The sequence below is a fragment of the Thalassophryne amazonica genome, chromosome 4 (genome assembly GCF_902500255.1).
Source record: "Thalassophryne amazonica chromosome 4, fThaAma1.1, whole genome shotgun sequence".
NCBI classification, from domain to species: Eukaryota; Metazoa; Chordata; class Actinopteri; order Batrachoidiformes; family Batrachoididae; genus Thalassophryne; species Thalassophryne amazonica.
The window spans coordinates 88868844-88890646 of record NC_047106.1 but is presented as its reverse complement, the minus strand read 5'-3'; the positions used below and the strand labels follow the sequence as shown (position 1 = coordinate 88890646).

At 41.7% G+C, this 21803-nt stretch overlaps 1 protein-coding gene across 3 annotated transcripts in view; it reads left to right on the top strand.

Annotated features, from left to right (window-relative positions):
• The window catches only part of plekhg2 (pleckstrin homology domain containing, family G (with RhoGef domain) member 2), a 372433-nt gene extending 352748 nt beyond the window's left edge, over positions 1-19685 (top strand). For 2 of the 3 annotated variants that reach the window (XM_034168229.1, XM_034168231.1), the window contains 3 exons: positions 3570-4032; positions 10795-11529; positions 16440-19685. In XM_034168229.1, coding sequence (XP_034024120.1) covers positions 3570-4032; positions 10795-11529; positions 16440-19008 — 3767 coding nt within the window. In that variant the 3' untranslated portion in view covers positions 19009-19685. The remainder of the gene's footprint in view (positions 1-3569; positions 4033-10794; positions 11530-16439) is intronic. The other variant, XM_034168230.1, reaches the window with a different exon arrangement.
• Positions 19686-21803: the final 2118 nt, after the last annotated feature.

The following is a 21803-nucleotide window of genomic DNA, read 5'->3' as shown; positions in this document are numbered from 1 at the left end:
GCGAGAAAAATAACGTAACTTTTTATTTTTTTCAAAAACTATATGGATTTGAATCACGTGCAATTACATCAGCCAACCTTGAACCCTCGTGCGCATGCGTGAGTTTTTTCACGCCTGTCGGTTACGTCATTCGCCTGTGGGCAGGCTTTGAGTGAGGAGTGGTCCACCCCCCTCGTCGGAATTCCTTTGTCTGACATCTTCCTGAGAGACTGGCGCTTTGCTTTATCAAAATTTTTTCAGAACCTGTGAGGCAGATCGAAGTGGACACCATTCGAGAAATTCAGCTGGTTTTCGGTGAAAATTTTAACAGCTGATGAGAGATTACGGAGTCTTAATGTCGCTTTTAGGACTTCCCACGGAGCGGGACGTCGCGCCGCGCTCTGAGGCGCCGTCGTCAGCCTGTTTCAAGCTGAAAACCTCCAAATTTAAGCCTCTGTTGACCCAGGACGTCGTGAGAGAACAGAGAAGTTTCAGAAAAGCGCCAGTCTCTCAGGAAGAAGTCAGACAAAGGAATTTCGACGAGGGGGTGGACCACTCCTCACTCAAAGCCTGCCCACAGGCAAATGACGTAACCGACAGGCGTGAAAAAACTCTCCCATGCCCACGAGGGTTCAAGCTTGTCTGATGTAATTGCACATGATTCAAATCCATATAGTTTTTGAAAAAAATAAAAAGGTCTGATACTTTTCTCACAGACCTCGTATGCAGTACGGGTCAAACGTTTGGACACACTTTTCATATATGTATTTCTTAAATTGTGTTTATGTGTGCATGCATGTACAGTGGGGCAAAAATTATTTAGTCAGCCCCTGATTGTGCAGGTTCTCCTACTTAGAAAGATGAGAAAGGTCTGTAATTTTCATCATAGGTACACTTCAACTGTGAGAGACAAAATGAGAAAAAAAAAAATCCAGGAAATCACATTGTAGGATTTTTAAAGAATTTATTTGTAAAATATGGTTTAAAATAAGTATTTGGTCAATAACAAAAGTTCAACTCAGTACTTTGTAACATAATCTTTGTTGGCAATGACAGAGGTCAAATGTTTCCTGTAAGTCTTTACCAGGGTTGCACACACTGTAGCTGGTATTTTGGCCCAATCCTCCATGCAGATCTCCTCTAGAGCAGTGATGTCTTGGGGCTGTGGCAGAGCAACATGGACTTTCAACTCCCTCAACAAATTTTCTATGGAGTTGAGGTCTGGAAACTGGCTTGGCCACTCCAGGACCTTGAAATGCTTTTTACGGAGCCACTCCTTTGTCACCCAAGCGGTGTGTTTGGGATCATTGTCATGCTGAAAGATCCAGCCACGTTGCATCTTCAATGCTCTCACTGATGGAAGGAGGTTTTGGCTTAAAATCTCATGATACATGGCCACGTTCATTCTTCCCTCAACACAGATCATTCGTCCTGTCCCCTTTGCAGAAAAAAAGCCCCAAAGCATGATGTTTTGACCCCCATGCTTCACAGTAGATATGGTGTTCTTGGAATGCAACTCAACATTCTTCTTCCTCCAAACACGACGAGTTGAGTTTTTACCAAAAAGTTCTATTTTGGTTTCATCTGACCAAATGATATTCTCCCAATCCTCTTCTGAATCATCCATATGCTCTCTGGCAAACTTCAGATGGGCCTGGACACGTACTGGCTTAAGCAGGGGGACACGCTTGGCACTGCAGGATTTGAGCCCCTCTGTGCATAGTGTGTAGCCTTTGTTACGTTGGTCCCAGCTCTCTGCAGGTCATTCATCAGATCCCTCCATGTAGTTCTGGGATTTTTGTTCACCGTTTTCATGATCATTTTGACTCCACAGGATGACATCTTGCGTGGAGCCCCAGATCGAGGGAGATTACCAATGGTCTTGTATGTCTTCCATTTTCTTACAATTGCTCCCACAGTTGATTTAGTCACACCAACGTGCTTGACTATTGTAGACTTACTCTTCCCAGCCTGGTGCAGGTCTACAATTTTCTTCCTGGTGTCCTTCGACAGCTCTTTGGTCTTGGCCATGGTTGAGTTTGGAATCTGACTGTTTGAGGCTGTGGACAGGTCTCTTTTATACAGATAACGAGTTCAAATAGGTGCCATTAATGCAGGTAACAGGTGGAGGACAGAAGAGCTTCTTAAAGAAGAAGTTACAGGTCTGTGAGAGACAGAAATCTTGCTTGTTTGCTTGTTTGAATTTTTTTCTCATTTTGTCTCTCATATTTGAAGTGTACCTTTGGATAAAATTACAGACCTCTCTCATCTTTCTAAGTAGGAGAACTTGCACAATCAGGAGCTGACTAAATACTTTTTTGCCCCACTGTACATTTCTTATTTTTATGGTATAAGGAGTGGGTTTTTATAAGCTCTTTGTTTCTGCCCTCGCCCTTTCAGTCACACGGGTTTGTTGCTGAGATGTTTTATGGTGAGTTTTGTTATTGTTTTGTGTGCTGAATAAATTCATTCATTCACTTACTTCCCCATTCAATTGAATGGTAATGATGCTAACCACTAAGCCACAGTGATACCTGCGGGGGAACAGAGTACTTGCAGTATTTTTCCACCGGTTGAGCGCAGGGACACCCAATTTGCACCACATATGCAACAGTGTTAGAGGTCTCAAGGATAATTTTTTTTATGTCTTTGCCTTGGTGTCATTACAATGACTTAATCTTAGCCTTTGCCTCAGGATCATCTAGCTTCGAAAAATATGTGGAGGCTGGTTCGGGGCTGCTCATTTTTACTTATTTTTTTGCACTGTTTACTTCTCACCAGCTGATGGGAGCGACATCATATCATCGATGATTATCCCACCTGACCTGACGTCGCCGCCGGTGTGGTGGGTGGTCAGATGTGCATAGGTGTTTAATCCAAATGCCGCTGTGATCAGCTGTTGAGTGCACCGACCAGTCATCACCGATCTGGTTTGCACTCCTAAACGCTCGCTCCATTACAAACAAATCATTCATTCTTACTGATTTCTTCACTAAGCAGACCTTCCTGACTGAGGCGTGGCAGCGAAATATTGATTATATTCAATTGAAGGAGATTTGCCCGGCTGACTGCTCCGTCAAGTTCTCAGTCACTGAGCGACGGGACACAAGGCCTTTATGTCAACATCCCATTTTTGTCTGACAAAGGGTTAAATGTCCAAAAAAAAAAAATGCAACATATATATCAATGAGATTTTATGAGCTGTATGTCTTTACTACACGCACAAACACACTACACATAGTTGAGCCTGTGTATGGGGTTTTGATCACCACAATAATCTGTCATTTTATAAAAGTAATCTGTGATCCAATGACTTTCTTAAAAAAGCTCCTGAGGCACCTTAGATAACTTTTTGGGTCACTTTCTGAACATTGAACTTCAATGGGAAGCCCTTTATGCACTTGTGAGAAGATTTTTTGATCTGTTTTCAGTAGAAATGGAAACACGGTGCATGTGCTGTGCATAACATGAGCTACAGGTCTACAAGTGAACATCCAGTTAAAAGTGATCTAAATTCCAGCAATAATGTTTATTCCTAAGCAAACTTTGAGGTGTAGTAATGTTTTATTTATTTATTTTAATCCAATCAGAGGCTGTATTGCTTGGACAAGTGTTTCTCAGAGAGCAGATGTCTCCGGCCTGTCACCAGCCAAATAATGGATTCACCCTCTCCAGACCAAGAGACTTCATCTCTGCAATATCCAAGGAAAGTACAGACTTGAGATCAGCTCATAACTCCTTGACTTCTACCACACCATTGGAAAATCCATCCGTTTCACAAGATTGGCCGTCCAGTCATGCCAAGGATAAGGGCTACAACCACCAACAGACCTCCACTGACTCCTCGCCAGCTTCACCCGCTTACAGATATAATGTCCATACACAAGTCGAAGATCGGCATTCCAGTCAGAGTCACTTATTGTATCCCTCAACACCCACTATAACTTTGGATAATAACTTGACCAAGTTGATGGACTATTGCTCTTCTGTTACCACAGAAAGTGATCAAGTCTTAAATCATGTTGGAGAAGTTGATTCAAAGAAAACAGACAGGTGAGTGACGATGTATCACCCATACTCTGATGACTAAAATAGATAAAGAAGAAGAAACTTTTATAATGTTGAGAGATAAAACAGTAAGTTGTGTAGGTTGTGTTAAACCAAGAGCTTGTAAGGGGGCCATTAAATAATTACACCTACGACCTATTATGGCAACTGCCTAGTACGTGCATCATATGATGGACAGTTCAAATTGTTGAAAAGAAATAGAAGCCCTCATTTAAACAACCAACAACAAAACTGCTTGTTGGGGGTAAGATATGTTCCCAATATATCAACTATATTGACTACAAAAGTAATCTTTTACAGCCTTTACAGTTTTTCTTAGTGGTCAGTCTTAGTTACCTGTCCTACATGAGCTCCACCATGTTCAAATTATGTAGAGTACACATGACTGTTATAGGAAATTTGTTAGGAAAATTACCTAAAAACACTGACACAACAAATAAGACACCAGGGGAAACAGGTTTCAGTTACTAACATCTTTCTTAATTTAAAGCTTTAAGGTTATGTGTCATACAGAGTGTAGGTCTGACGACAAAATACGAGTACATTCAGTTTTCATGCCACTTACATACAGTCCCCTGGTGTTACAAAGTCCATTCAATGAAATCATTTGATAGTATAAGACAGTCACTCTCAAAAGTCCATTCCTTGGTCGTTCAGTCCCCTGGTGTTACAAAGTCCATTCAATGAAATCATTTGATAGTATAAGACAGTCACTCTCAAAAGTCCATTCCTTGGTCGTTCAGTCCCCTGGTGTTACAAAGTCCATTCAATGAAATCATTTGATAGTATAAGACAGTCACTCTCAAAAGTCCATTCCTTGGTCGTTCATCACACACTGATGAAACATTGTCTCACCTCATCATATAGCATAAGACAATCAGAGGAATAATCCTTTCCTTCTTGCTTATCATGCACTCATCATTTGTACACTTCTTCCATGGCATTGTTCAATTACTAAGGCAATTATAATGGTAAATATACTCAACAAAAATATAAACGCAACACTTTTGGTTTTGCTCCCATTTTGTATGAGATGAACTCAAAGATCTAAAACTTTTTCCACATACACAGTATCACCATTTCCCTCAAATATTGTTCACAAACCAGTCTAAATCTGTGATAGTGAGCACTTCGCCTTTGCTGAGATAATCCATCCCACCTCACAGGTGTGCCATACCAAGATGCTGATTAGACACCATGATTAGTGCACAGGTGTGCCTTAGACTGTCCACAATAAAAGGCCACTCTGAAAGGTGCAGTTTTGTTTTATTGGGGGGGGGGATACCAGTCAGTATCTGGTGTGACCACCATTTGCCTCATGCAGTGCAACACATCTCCTTCGCATCATCCGTGAAGAGAACACCTCTCCAACGTGCCAAACGCCAGCGAATGTGAGCATTTGCCCACTCAAGTCGGTTACAACGACGAACTGGAATCAGGTCGAGACCCCGATGAGGACGACGAGCATGCAGATGAGCTTCCCTGAGACGGTTTCTGACAGTTTGTGCAGAAATTCTTTGGTTATGCAAACCGATTGTTTCAGCAGCTGTCCGAGTGGCTGGTCACAGACGATCTTGGAGGTGAACATGCTGGATGTGGAGGTCCTGGGCTGGTGTGGTTACACGTGGTCTGCGGTTGTGAGGCTGGTTGGATGTACTGCCAAATTCTCTGAAACGACTTTGGAGACGGCTTATGGTAGAGACATGAACATTCAATACATGAGCAACAGCTCTGGTTGACATTCCTGCTGTCAGCATGCCAATTGCACGCTCCCTCAAATCTTGCGACATCTGTGGCATTGTGCTGTGTGATAAAACTGCACCTTTCAGAGTGGCCTTTTATTGTGGGCAGTCTAAGGCACACCTGTGCACTAATCATGGTGTCTAATCAGCATCTTGGTATGGCACACCTGTGAGGTGGGATGGATTATCTCAGCAAAGGAGAAGTGCTCACTATCACAGATTTAGACTGGTTTGTGTACAATATTTGAGGGAAATGGTGATATTGTGTATGTGGAAAAGGTTTTAGATCTTTGAGTTCATCTCATACAAAATGGGAGCAAAACCAAAAGTGTTGCATTTATATTTTTGTTGAGTGTATATTTTACAGAGCTTTAACATTAACTTTTCTAACAAAATTACCAGCACAGATCAGAAAAATCTGGAACATTATGGAATATGCAAATTAAAAACAAAAAACTCAATGATATATATATATATATATATATATATATATATATATATATATATATATATATATATATATATATATATATATATATATACACACACACACACACACACACATTTAAGGCCTGCAAACACAAAAAAAATTGGATGAGGGCAGTTCATTTTCATTTTCTTTGGAAGAAAATGCTACTGTATAAAACTTCATCCTGAAGTTGTATAATTGGTGATGCGACAGACAAATGTTGCACTTTGCAGAGTTTCTCCCATCATAACCACAGAGGCCAACAACTCCTTGACTTCCCCCACTAGTCTCCTATGTTTTAATTTTTTTTCCTACAATTCAATTCAATTCAATTCAATTCAATTTTATTTATATAGCGCCAAATCACAACAAACAGTTGCCCCAAGGCGCTTTATATTGTAAGGCAAGGCCATACAATAATTACGTAAAAACCCCAACGGTCAAAACGACCCCCTGTGAGCAAGCACTTGGCAACAGTGGGAAGGAAAAACTCCCTTTTAACAGGAAGAAACCTCCAGCAGAACCAGGCTCAGGGAGGGGCAGTCTTCTGCTGGGACTGGTTGGGGCTGAGGGAGAGAACCAGGAAAAAGACATGCTGTGGAGGGGAGCAGAGATCAATCACTAATGATTAAATGCAGAGTGATGCATACAGAGGAAAAAGAGAAAGAAACACTCAGTGCATTATGGGAACCCCCCAGCAGTCTAAGTCTATAGCAGCATAACTAAGGGATGGTTCAGGGTCACCTGATCCAGCCCTAACTATAAGCTTTAGCAAAAAGGAAAGTTTTAAGCCTAATCTTAAAAGTAGAGAGGGTGTCTGTCTCCCTGATCCGAATTGGGAGCTGGTTCCACAGGAGAGGAGCCTGAAAGCTGAAGGCTCTGCCTCCCATTCTACTCTTACAAACCCTAGGAACTACAAGTAAGCCTGCAGTCTGAGAGCGAAGCGCTCTATTGGGGTGATATGGTACTATGAGGTTCCTAAGATAAGAAGGGACCTGATTATTCAAAACCTTATAAGTAAGAAGAAGAATTTTAAATTCTATTCTAGAATTAACAGGAAGCCAATGAAGAGAGGCCAATATGGGTGAGATATGCTCTCTCCTTCTAGTCCCCGTCAGTACTCTAGCTGCAGCATTTTGAATTAACTGAAGGCTTTTCAGGGAACTTTTAGGACAACCTGATAATAATGAATTACAATAGTCCAGCCTAGAGGAAATAAATGCATGAATTAGTTTTTCAGCATCACTCTGAGACAAGACCTTTCTAATTTTAGAGATATTGCGTAAATGCAAAAAAGCAGTCTTACATATTTGTTTAATATGCGCTTTGAATGACATATCCTGATCAAAAATGACTCCAAGATTTCTCACAGTATTACTAGAGGTCAGGGTAATGCCATCCAGAGTAAGGATCTGGTTAGACACCATGTTTCTAAGATTTGTGGGGCCAAGTACAATAACTTCAGTTTTATCTGAGTTTAAAAGCAGGAAATTAGAGGTCATCCATGTCCTTATGTCTGTAAGACAATCCTGCAGTTTAGCTAACTGGTGTGTGTCCTCTGGCTTCATGGATAGATAAAGCTGGGTATCATCTGCGTAACAATGAAAATTTAAGCAATGCCGTCTAATAATACTGCCTAAGGGAAGCATGTATAAAGTGAATAAAATTGGTCCTAGCACAGAACCTTGTGGAACTCCATAATTAACCTTAGTCTGTGAAGAAGATTCCCCATTTACATGAACAAATTGTAATCTATTAGATAAATATGATTCAAACCACCGCAGCACAGTGCCTTTAATACCTATGGCATGCTCTAATCTCTGTAATAAAATTTTATGGTCAACAGTATCAAAAGCAGCACTGAGGTCTAACAGAACAAGCACAGAGATGAGTCCACTGTCTGAGGCCATAAGAAGATCATTTGTAACCTTCACTAATGCTGTTTCTGTACTATGATGAATTCTAAAACCTGACTGAAACTCTTCAAATAGACCATTCCTCTGCAGATGATCAGTTAGCTGTTTTACAACTACCCTTTCAAGAATTTTTGAGAGAAAAGGAAGGTTGGAGATTGGCCTATAATTAGCTAAGATAGCTGGGTCAAGTGATGGCTTTTTAAGTAATGGTTTAATTACTGCCACCTTAAAAGCCTGTGGTACATAGTCAACTAATAAAGATAGATTGATCATATTTAAGATCGAAGCATTAAATAATGGTAGGGCTTCCTTGAGCAGCCTGGTAGGAATGGGGTCCAATAGACATGTTGATGCTTTGGATGAAGTAACTAATGAAAATAACTCAGACAGAACAATCTGAGAGAAAGAGTCTAACCAAATACCGGCATCACTGAAAGCAGCCAAAGATAACGATACGTCTTTGGGATGGTTATGAGTAATTTTTTCTCTAATAGTTAAAATTTTATTAGCAAAGAAAGTCATGAAGTCATTACTAGATAAAGTTAAAGGAATACTCGGCTCAATAGAGCTCTGACTCTTTGTCAGCCTGGCTACAGTGCTGAAAAGAAACCTGGGGTTGTTCTTATTTTCTTCAATTAGTGATGAGTAGTAAGATGTCCTAGCTTTACGGAGGGCTTTTTTATAGAGCAACAGACTCTTTTTCCAGGCTAAGTGAAGATCTTCTAAATTAGTGAGACGCCATTTCCTCTCCAACTTACGGGTTATCTGCTTTAAGCTGCGAGTTTGTGAGTTATACCACAGAGTCAGGCACTTCTGATTTAAAGCTCTCTTTTTCAGAGGAGCTACAGCATCCAAAGTTGTCTTCAATGAGGATGTAAAATGATTGACAAGATACTCTATCTCACTTACAGAGTTTAGGTAGCTACTCTGCCCTGTGTTGGTATATCGCATTAGGGAACATAAAGAAGGAAACATATCCTTAAACCTAGTTACAGCGCTTTCTGAAAGACTTCTAGTGTAATGAAACTTATTCCCCACTGTTGGGTAGTCCATCAGAGTAAATGTAAATGTTATTAAGAAATGATCAGACAGAAGGGAGTTTTCAGGGAATACTGTTAAGTCTTCGATTTCCATACCATAAGTCAGAACAAGATCTAAGATATGATTAAAGTGGTGGGTGGACTCATTTACATTTTGAGCAAAGCCAGTTGAGTCTAATAATAGATTAAATGCAGTGTTGAGGCTGTCATTCTCAGCATCTGTGTGGATGTTAAAATCGCCCACTATAATTATCTTATCTGAGCTAAGCACTAAGTCAGACAAAAGTTCTGAAAATTCACAGAGAAACTCACAGTAACGACCAGGAGGACAATAGATAACAACAAATAAAACTGGTTTTTGGGACTTCCAATTTGGATGGACAAGACTAAGAGTCAAGCTTTCAAATGAATTAAAGCTCTGTCTGGGTTATTGATTAATTAATAAGCTGGAATGGAACATTGCTGCTAATCCTCCGCCTCGGCCCGTGCTACGAGCGTTCTGGCAGTTAGTGTGACTTGGGGGTGTTGACTCGTTTAAACTAACAAATTCATCCTGCTGTAACCAGGTTTCTGTAAGGCAGAATAAATCAATATGTTGATCAATTATTATATCATTTACTAACAGGGACTTAGAAGAGAGAGACCTAATGTTTAATAGACCACATTTAACTGTTTTAGTCTGTGGTGCAGTTGAAGGTGCTATATTATTTTTTCTTTTTGAATTTTTATGCTTAAATAGATTTTTGCTGGTTATTGGTGGTGTGGGAGCAGGCACCGTCTCTACGGGGATGTAGTTTGAACAAGTTGTTTGAACTTAAGTTTGAAAGTTAAATCAACTCTAACTTACAAACTTAAGTTCAAACAACTTAATTCATTCAGGTTTTTACAAATTGTAACACTTTTTTAAGTTGGTTCAAACATTCTCTTTTTTCAGTGTAAGGTTTAGTAGTTGTTTGTATTCATCATGACTGAAATCTGTCACCATACAATCACCCCTCACTAGTCTTTTTCCAGCATGGGCACTCAAGTTTTGAGAATTGTCTACCTGACACAGATTTACTAGGCAATAGCACAGTGTTTGTATTTCTTTATTAATGATTGTTTCAAATGAAATCCAACCCATATTCTTTGACTTGAAATGGTTAAAGTATTCATCCCCTGACTTGTCTCAAGAGAACTGGCTGGAAAAGTGACAATCTAGTCCTTATATTTAGAAAAAACTGCTCCTATCCTAATTTTTTTTTATGGAGTGTGTTGCAGGCCTTAAATGCAGGAACAGATGTATGTTGACAAATTAATTGAAGTTGACCACACAAAACATGATTTATCTTGTGTTCATACAAGAGGGCTATTTATTTATGTATTTATTTATTTTAGGTGGTTGGGGAATATTTATTGATGTTTTGATTTATTTTCCAGGTTGAATTGAAACAAGTGTCTAACCTATTGTATATTACAGTTACCATGTATCATCACAATGATAATGTGGTTTTGTGCTTAGTAAGACTCTTAATTGATGCTTCTCTTAATCCTTCGTGACTTCATGGTAAAATTAATTATTTTTCTTTCTGGCGCTACAGGAAGGAGCCAAATAAACATCATGTGTACTCAATAAGAGAAGACTCAACATCTGTAATCGTGATTACCCATCCGGCACATTCTGCAGTAAATTCATCTGTTCACAGTTCAGCACCATGGAAATTATCAAAAGAAAGAGATCAAGAGTGCAGTTTCATGAAAAATAAACAAGTTGTGCAACCTATTTACGACACACGTGAACTAACAAAAGATGTGCCAAGTGTTTGCCCTGAAGACAAGGGTTCCACAACAACCAGAGATGATGAAGTTAACCCAGCAGACCTGGCTTTGCTCAGGTCGTCTATACAAAGAGAATGTCAGCCAGAATACCAGACCTCCATGAAATCACAACCAAATCTGGATAAAGGGCAAACACAGAGTTTCAGTGCCATGGGTGCTGCTGGAGGTCAAAAGAAGAATGAGCCCATAATATGCCCCTATGAAGAAACACATGACTACACATCTGTGGGTGAACAGTTTTTTCCACCACTTGTGAATCAGTCACTGCAGACTATTCATTCCTCAGATGCATCCAACATGCCAGAAGGTCACGAAGTAAAAGAGGGGAATTCATTCAGTCTACAGCAACAACAATCAAATCCTGCTACTTTGCATCCTCCATCAGGACTGTCTGTTGACCATCTACCAAAATTCACCAGCCAACGGCCTGTCAACATACGTACTACCATGGGTACAAGGGTGCTTCCTAACACCTGGAATATAAACCATGAACAGAGGTATGCCTATCACAGACAAGTCAGCACTTTTGGAATAACAACAAAGTAACTTAAAATATGGGTTGGCTAAATGACACTTGGGAAGGTGGTCCTCAGGACCTCGTGCCTTGTATATATTCTATTTCTCCCTGTCCTACCCACAGATAATGAGCCAGTGTAAGTGTGTTGCAATGTTCATCCAGCTGTTCATTACTGAATACACATGACTTGATTATTCAGGACTGGGAAGAGCAGGAAGAAATTGAAAATATGGAGTACTTGAGATTACAACTAGATTGGATTACTGGATTAAAGAATGGAATAGATCTGCTTCATATTCAGTGATGGATTATGAGTAGCATTAGCATTATATTATTAAAAGTTAATGTAAGTTTGGATAATAACTGCATATACTGTATATGTCAAAATGTAATACCAATGATCTGAAGAGAAAGTCAGTGGTCTTTAAAGTCACATACTTATTTGCAGAATCCTCTTAGGCTGTGTCACCCTGATAAACCCTTACTTTAAGAATTTTTTGCACTGGTAGACCTTTTTATTACTTCAAGGTGAAGATAAATATTGAACAACTGAATGAAGTGTGCTCCATTCCTATAAAGGTTTACAGCCACTGGTGTTTTTATAATTCAAGTCACAAAAAGAGTTTTTTTGGCATCACTATAATTTTATTCCTTACCCTTTAAATACAAGATTAATAACTTGACATTGGCAATATGATCAAAATTTGCGGTCTGAAAAAAATGAATAATTATTTCCCTCAACAGAAAAAATGCAAACAAACAGACAGCCATGAACTACTCATGGTAGCAACCCTTAGGGCCCCTTCACACAGAGTGCGAATATGTACAACTCAGGGCGACACCCGTAGGAGCAGCTCGTATGAGCGAACCATGAAACATTGCGCCGATGGGCAGGTGTGCACGATGCCGATGCGATAATTCATGCACATGGAAACACAGTGCCACCAGCTGCGCGATGTGTAACCACATTGCGCAGCTGCTGTGAAGAAAAAAAAAAAAAAATGAAGCAGTGTGGGACCTGGTTAGTACTTGGTTAGTTTTGTGCACGTGGGAATTGTCTGCAGACTGTTTTTGTGATGATAGTGTGAATGGCCACACATTTTCTAAGTGCCATGCGAGCGGTGTTAGATGTTCATGCGTGTCACCTAGAATGTGGCTGACACCTGCGCTCGCACAGCGTACACTTTGTCTTTCAGCTGCTGGTGTGCGCAAATAGTTGTAGCAACAGGTGTACAAGGCGTTGGAAGCAGCTATGATTTTGCACGTTTTGCACATGATTCCTGCTTCAAACGTCCTTCCCCTAGGCCATATTAACCACCTGTGACTGGGGGATCCTGGGGCGTTCCCAACCCAGTATGAAGATATAATCTCTCCACCTAGTCCTGAGTCTTCCCTCATGTCTCCTTCCACCTGGACGTACCTGGACACCCAGGGGGCAACCTTACCAGATACCCGAACCACCTCAGCTGGCTCCTCTCAACGTGAAAGAGCAGCAGCTCTACTCCGAGCTCCTCACGAATGACTAAGCTTCTCACCCTATCTCTAAGGGAGACACCAGCCATCCTCTTGTGGCAACCCATTTCTGTCACTTATACCCACGATCTAGTTCTTTTGGTCATGACCGACCCCTCATGACCACAGGTGAGCATAGGAATGAAAACTGACCAGTAGATCGAAAGCTTCGCCTTTTGGCTCAGCTCCCTTTTTGTCACAACAGTACAGTAAAGTGTATTCAACACCATCACCATTATTAAAATCTCACATTACAGCCATCAGTCCATTAACCACAGCAATAATTAACCAGTCATTACACGCCGGTCAGGTTCCTCCAGCTCTCAAAACTGCTGTCATTCGCCCCCATCTGAAAAAGCCCTCACTCGACCTCAAAATCTTGGCCCACTACAGACCCATTTCAAACCTGCCGTTCCTTTCCAAAGTCCTGGAAAAAGTTGTAGCAGCCCAACTCCACAGTTATCTTCACATCCATAACGTGTATGAAAAATTTCAGTCCGGTTTCCGATCAGCTCACAGTACAGAGACAGCCCTGGTCCGCGTCATGAACGACTTGCTTATGACTGCGGACCAGGGCTCACCATCACTCCTCTTATTACTGGATTTATCATCTGCTTTTGACACCGTGGACCACACCATCCTACTCCATCACCTCCAGTCTATAGTTGGACTTTCTGGGACCACACTCAACTGGTTTGTGTCATACCTCACGGGCAGGACAGAGTTTGTGACCCTAGGACAGTCCAAATCATCACCTCATACAGTTAGCTGCGGAGTGCCTCAAGGGTCCGTCCTTGGGATAAACAGAGGATCTTCAGAAAGCACAAAATCCCAGTTTACTTTAAACCGGTTAACACCTTGAGACAGAAATTAGTTCAACCTAAGGACAGGATCCCTAGTTACAAACAGAGCAATGTAGTGTATTATATCAGATGTCAAGAAAACTGTAATGAACACTACATAGGTGAGACTAAGCAACCTTTAAACAAGAGGCTATACCAGCATCGCAGAGAGGTCGCCAGTGGACCTCAGTCTGCAGTTCATTTCCACCTGAAAGACACTAACCACACGTTTGAGGACAAGGAAGTTAAAATCTTAGCCAGAGAGAAGAAATGGTTTGAGAGAGGTGTCAAGGAAGCATTCTTTGTAAAACAGTTGAAACCCAGCCTTAATCGGGGGGCGGGTCTCAGACACGCTTTGTCCCCTATTTACAATGGGGTACTCAGGTCAAAGCAGTTTCAGTCTTTTGTTCATGGTAATGAGTCATTCACGTCATCAGGAGAGTCGTCAAGGGAGCCATCAGGGGAGGCTTCCATCCCATCATTAGGAGAGTGCTAACTAGAGCACAATAGGTGCTAATTAGAGCTATTGTTTAGTCACTAGCCTATAGCAGTCGGCCTCTCGGTAGGAGGGGTCTGGTTAGGTTAAAAACTCCAGCTTTTGTTGGCTTCTGGTTTATTCTTCTCTACAAGAGTCAAGACAGAAGTCAGACTACCAGAGCAAGAATTTTAGCTGAGGAAGCTTCTGTGATTTGAAGCGAAACGTCCTCACGTCAAGCAACCCAGTCCAGTCGAAGATTCAAGCTTCTCTACTATGGAAACCACCTGGACAACTGAGAGCCTACACAGAAACATCTCACATTTGACTCTCACATCCGTCACCTCTGCAAGGTCTCTTTCCTCCACCTTAAAAATATTGCAAAACTCCGCCCCTCCCTCTCCCAATCCGACGCAGAGAAGTTGATCCATGCCTTTGTCTCCTCCAGATTGGACTACTGCAACGCCCTCCTCGTCGGGATCCCTGGCAAAAGTCTACAAAAGCTGCAGCACATTCAGAACTGTGCTGCCCGGGTCCTGACGAGGAGGCGCAAATATGACCACATCACTCCAGTCCTCAGATCCCTTCATTGGCTGCCATTCAACAAAGAATTTAGTACAAACTCTGTCTCCTTACACACCAGTGCATACATGGAACTGCCCCTGCCTACCTTAGTGAACTCCTCACGCCACACACCGCCCCAAGAACCCTCCGCTCCACTACGTCCACCTACCGCTTGCACCAGCCCAGATCCAAGCTCTCCACCATGGGAGACAGGGCCTTCCAGGCAGTCGCCCCACGGCTCTGGAATGCCCTTCCAGAGACCCTGAGGGCCCCACAGAGTGTGGGGGCATTTAAAAAAGGCCTCAAGACATTTTTATTTAAAAGGGCCTTTTAAAATGTTAAAAATGTTAAAATGTTTAAAATGTTATGATTTTATCTGTGTGGTTATGTTTTATGAATATATTTTATTGTTCTTGTCCCTGTATATTGTTTGTTTTTAGTCTCTGCTCTGTAGCACTTTGAGATTCCATGGAATGTAAAGTGCATTACAAATAAAATGTATTATTAGTATTATTATTATTATTATTATTATTATTATTATTATTACCATCTCTGCTGCACCGATTTTCTGGCCAATTGTTATTATATTTTATTATACTTCCATTTTGTCATTTGATTTTTAAATGGACCACAATGGAAATAAGTGTTTTTCATTCTCTTGTGTCAACCATGTATTTTTAACATATTTACAATTAGATTATGTACTTACATTGATGTTGTTGTCCATTCGGCTGCTCCCACTTTGTTACGTTTCATTTGTATACAGCCAGATCCACATTGGTATTTGGCACAGTTTTTATGCTGGAGAACCTGGAGAAACACACACAGCTGCTGGTGTTCCAAAGAGGTCCCCCATCCAAGTACTAACCGGGTCCCGCACTGCTTAGCTTCTGAGATCTGATGGGATCAGGCTTACACAGAAATCGGCTACATTATGTACTCACATTGAACTTACAAAATAAGATCATGCACACAGGTACTCTTGCTTTTACTATAAAGATGATTTACTGCACCCTGCTGGAATGGCATGTTAGTCCTCAGTGTAATTAGCAACATTAGCTAATATCTGTAATTACTCCAAAAATGTTAGTGCTATCAATGTTCTGTTTTGGTGCCATTCACCCTTGACCGAAAATACCTAAGCATACCAAACGGCAAATGTCAGCTGTCCCCAGTCACATGCACGCAGAGCTGTTTGTTTTTTCTGCATTCTGCTGCAAGCAGACGCTTTTAATTCTTTATACGCACAATCAGAGACGTGGCGGACGACAACAAAACCAATACTCTTTTTGACACCTGTGCTTTAGTGTATTCTTATGTTGGAAAATACATCAGCCAAATGGAGAAGCACTTTTGTTAACTGCATGGCAACCCACACAGTCATTAGCATGTGGACAAATGAATAGCTGCTTAGTAGGTGACAAAAATCTGTGCCAATGTTTTGTTTAAAATTTCTCCTGTTTTCATTTATTTTTTTCATCTGTGCTTCTACATTAGATCCATGGAACAAGATCAACAGCACCCAGGCTCCATAAACACCAGGTCCACCTCCAGTCTGTTTTTGTCTGCCAACTCCTCTTCCAGATGTTCCTTGGAAATGCCCTCCCTGGTGGAGAAACCTCCTTCAGGTGTTGCCACCCCTGAACAGAATCAAGAACTCATCATCCCCCCATCACTCTCCAGACAACACGCACCTTCTCCCATCCAAACACTGCACACTTCCTCTGCCCTTGCTCTTCCTCCTTCCTTGTCTTCTGTCCAAGTACCACCATGCCCTTCACCATTTAGAATTGCTCCTTCATCTTCACCCACATCTGTATCTGCAGAAACCTCTTCAAAAACGGTGTTGAAGGCACTTCCGCGATTCTCTCCTACTCCCTGTTCATCTTTGAAGGGCTCAGTTGAATCTTCTCCTGCTCACTCCTCTGCTTTTGTGTCCACTGCTTCCTCCTGCTCACCTGCTTTTGGGAGGACTTCATCCATAAAAACAAGTCCACATTCCCCCAATACATCATTTTCTTCTCTCCACTCAAGTGTATGTTCCTCCACCATTGGTTCCTCCTCTGCATTCAGTAAATCTTTAGCTGCTTCCTGTATTAGCCAGTCCATCAGCCAAAGTATTGCAAAACAAAATGCTTCCCGCCAACAAGCTCCACCTATACAACAAAACTCTGCTTTTACTCCCTCTTTACCGCAGTCTCACCAAAGACTGCGTTCCCCTTCACCTAAAATTGTTCATGGGCAGCACAGCTTGAGCACGTCACATTATGCTCAGTCCTGGTGTCAACATCCAAAGGGTCCGTCAGGTTCTGTCTGTTCCCCTTGTCCTTCTCCATCCCATTCACTTCCCTCTTCTCCTTGTTCCACTCTCATACACTCAAAAATGGATGCATCTCAGAATGCAAACAACTGCAACAACAACAACAATGTTACCTTTCATGGTTTGGCCACAGCAAATGATGCAACTACTCAGAGCCATAGCCTTAACAATGCTCTCGGTAATAGGAATGGCTCAGTTAGTCCTCACATGGCACCACTAATGAATAGTAGTGGTAAGGCTGCATCTATGCAACAAACCCATGATCCTCCATGGTCTGGGTCACACAACCGAAATGCTTGTCCTTTTTCAGCATCTGAACCCAGCTCAAGAGTTCAATCCCCATCTCCCACACCTAGCCCTGCCTCACATACTCGTCTCTGCTCCCCACCTCCTCAACACAATTACTCCTCTCCCATGGCATGCAAACTGCCACATCCACGGAGCACACGGGTTGGAGGTTCAGGTCCAAATAATGTAAAAGGTCTCACGTTGGAGCTGACCAGGTCGTCTCCAGCAGCACTGACAACGGAGCAATCTTTCTCATATGTAAACACGCCAATCATCTCCCCACCTCCAGTCATTACGTCAGCCAGTGTTTGGGTGAATCACACCAATTCCTCTCAAGCTAATAAGTACCAGATCTCCTCGCCCTCCCCAACACCCTGCTTCTCTTCATCTTTAATTTCACCAACACTGGAGAATGCTTTTTCCCCTACTTATTCCATACCAACGTATATTTCAAGAGCTTCTCCCCAATCTGTACACTGTCCAACATCCCCAACAACATATCAAATGTGCCATCAGTCTTTGTCCTCTAACCTTGTGGACAGACCCCTTAGCCCTGCCTGGAATAAATCCAGTGGATTACGCCGCTCCTGGACAGAGAGCAGCCACAGGTCCACTGATCAAGGGAACTGGGATGGGCAGGAGTCATGTCCAACAAGTCCTACAGGTGGATGGCCTTCATATGGCAGCCCCACAAATTCCCTCAGCCCCCAAACTGCCCTTCAATCCCCAATCTCACCTTGTTCATTCACACTAGGGAAGAAAAACCTCTGTGAGCAGCATTTCACTAGTTTGTCTTGGCCAAATTCGCAGGAACTAGCAAGCAAATATAATGGAATTGATAACCATGACACAGGTTGTTCTGCTTCTATCAGTGCATCTCGTTCTTCTTCTGTCTCCCCAACTTCACACACCTTCCTGTCCTCCCCTACACCACTCACATCTCCATCAGGCACCCAGGCTGAATGGGGTGACCCAGAATTAAAAGAAGGAAACTGCCGTAGCCAGTTGATCTGTGCCTACATAGCTCGACCCTCCCATGAACAAACACGTGCTTCTTCATGCCTAGTTTTTTCCTCCTCAACGATGACGTCCCGCCCACCTACCCCAGAGCAGCACCAAAACCTTCAGTCTGAAGTCAGACAACACCTTCAAATCCAAAACTCTCCTACAACTCTTGCATCCTCAGTGCCATCCCCCTCAAATGTATCACCTCTGGCATTTGCTCATTCAGCTCCTGTGAAACCAGGGAACCAGAAGACCAGTTATGCAACCACAGTCAACCTCCAGATAGCTGGTAGTGGTCGAATAACTTCCTTCAGCACCGCCCAAGTTAGCCTCACTCAAACTCTCCAGGGTGGAAGTGGAGGACCAGGACAAGTTCAGGTGGAGAGGAGAGTTAGCATAAATGGACTTTCTCATCTTCCTTCTTCTCTTCCCCAGAACTGTAAGAGAATATGAAAGGCAGAGTGTAAAAATATGACAAGAAGAACCAAGAGAGAAAATATTCCAAATAACAACAGATGTTTTTAAGAGAGACATGCATTAGTGCCATGTGTGATTGTCTCTGCATACATTTCTGATAAGGCAGTGCTGTTAGTTCTTCACCACAAAAACTTGGCTGAACTTCCATTAACCCTCAGTGAGGATTCTCTGTAATCCACTGGCCTGCATGAACTTGATTCTCCAAATCATATCCTAAGGTCTCTCTCTGTCTCTCTCTTTCTGTCCACCCCCCACCCCAAAGCCTGATGGCATGTGCCTTGGGTCACATGTGCTGGATACTACACATTGTGACATGTACAACAATAATTTACCTAAACATTAACTGATCATCAGGGCTAATTGTTTTGAGGGGATGTATAGTTGTCTGAAAATTACTGTGATGTATGATTTGTAATGTGAGACATCCTCTGTGCAATCATCAATGGCGGAAGTTTTTGTTGGTTTTATTAAATTACCCTGAATGCCCACAGCAGGAACTGACAACAGGTCTGACAATTTATAACTGTGTATTTGCTCCTAATGGTACACTGTAACCAGTCTGAAAATACATTCATCTGAAAAAAAGATTCTAGGGTGTTTTCTGCTGATTTGTTTACATCTTGGATTGACTAGATTAACTGTGGACATGTTTACAACATGATAATGAGATTAGTATATTTTGCATTTAAAACATTCCCAAACTTTAATGAATTGACTGGATTCACAATAGAGTGCACCGTTAGGGTCATTCACAAGGGAAATGACATTGAACCAATTCACAAATGAAAACCATTGGAGAATTTATGAGAATGGCATGGCAATTGTTGAAATAATTTATGGAATCGCAGCTGTGAGTTGTTTGCATTTGTCATATATAGTAGACACAGAATAATGCAATGGATCATCCACCTACGGGTTTCTGACATTGTCAATTTCCCAACCGCCTCTCTAACAACCAATCAATAATGGGCACATTGTATTGTGAAACCGGTCAGTTGCAGAACACTCATAACGGCCAAACATTCAGTGAAGTGATGAAGGTTTTAAACCCAGCAAATAGTGTATGAGATTGTATTTCTTTATTGCATTGTAGTTACTATGTCAGGATTTTTTAAATTTTTTTTAATAATATTCTCTTACATACATTGATGTTTGGTTGTCACGGGCCAGTGTTCAAGTTTGTTATAACTGTGGATATTAATATGTTTAGCCTATTATTTCTTTTATAATTTTATTGATTATTTATGAACTTAGCGGTATTCTCTTTGGCACTTAATATGCTTAGGTATCATCTGTATTTTGCACAACGTCTAGCTCTCGGTTGCATGTGATATGTGTGTGTGTGTTTGTGTGTGTGTGAGCACCTAAAGTTATACACATTGGAAATCTGTTGCTGTAGTCACTTATGGGGGCACACTTGATGGTGAGATAAGTTCCCAAAAGGAAATCATGCATGGTTAGGAATAAGGTTAGGTTTTAAGTTTGGCTGCCATTTGATAAGTTAGTATAAGACTTTAGGAATGTTATAATCAAAACAATTCTGTGTGTGTGTGTGTGTGTGTGTGTGTGTGTGTGTGTGTGTGTGTGTGTGTGTGTGTGTGTGTGTGTGTGTGTGTGTGTGTGTGTGTGTGTGTGTGTGTGTGTGTGTGTGTGTGTGTGTGTAAAATAAATGACGTGTCTGGGAAGTTCTCCTTTTACTTCAGACCAAGCAAATTCTTCATTTTATGATTGATTGTGTCCATATTAATGTACTCTGTTAATTGGCTTTACACTTTCACTTGTCATAAAATGTCATAGAAACATTGCTGAGTCTTCTCTTACTGAGTACACAAAAGTAGAAAAACCTTGTATCACAAGCTTTAAAAGTTGTACAAATGGAAATCCTCCAAATCAAACCATTGGTAATCCTTTACAAGGGGCCAAAATAATACGAGGGCTGTCCATAAAGTATAGGTCCTTTTTATTTTTTTCAAAAACTATATGGATTTCATTCATGTGTTTTTACGTCAGACATGCTTGAACCCTTGTGTGCATGCGTGAGTTTTTCCACGCATGTCGATGACATCATTCGCCTGTGAGCACTCCTTGTGGGAGGAGTCGTCCAGCCCCTCGTCGGAATTCCTTTGTCTGAGAAGTTGCTGAGAGACTGGCGCTTTATTCCACTGTTAAAGGAGATTTTTTTAATGAAAGACGTGCGGACGGGTCCGTGCGGACGGGTCCGCGCGTCGGGACGCAGCCGGCGTGGTGCGGCTGCACAAGAAGAACACCTCCGTGTTGATAACCATTTGTAAAATCCAGGCGGCTTTTGATGGCTTTCAGTGGAGTGAGTATATGAGAAATTGTTTAACAGCTGGACATGTTCCAACTTGTCCTTAAGGCTTCCAACGGAGGTGTTTTTCCTGTGGCAGAGCATTGCGGCGGCTGCGAGCCGACGCTGCAATCCGCCCGCACGTCTTTCATTAAAAAAATCTCCTTTAACAGTGGAATATCAATCAATCAATCAATCAACTTTTTTCTTGTATAGCGCCAAATCACAACAAACAGTTGCCCCAAGGCGCTCCACATTGCAAGGCAAGGCCATACAATAATTATGAAACACAGTCTACGTCTAAAGCAACATAACCAAGGGATGGTCCAGGGTCACCCGATCCAGCCCTAACTATAAGCCTTAGCGAAAAGGAAAGTTTTAAGCCTAATCTTAAAAGTAGAGAGGGTATCTGTCTCCCTGATCTGAATTGGGAGCTGGTTCCACAGGAGAGGAGCCTGAAAGC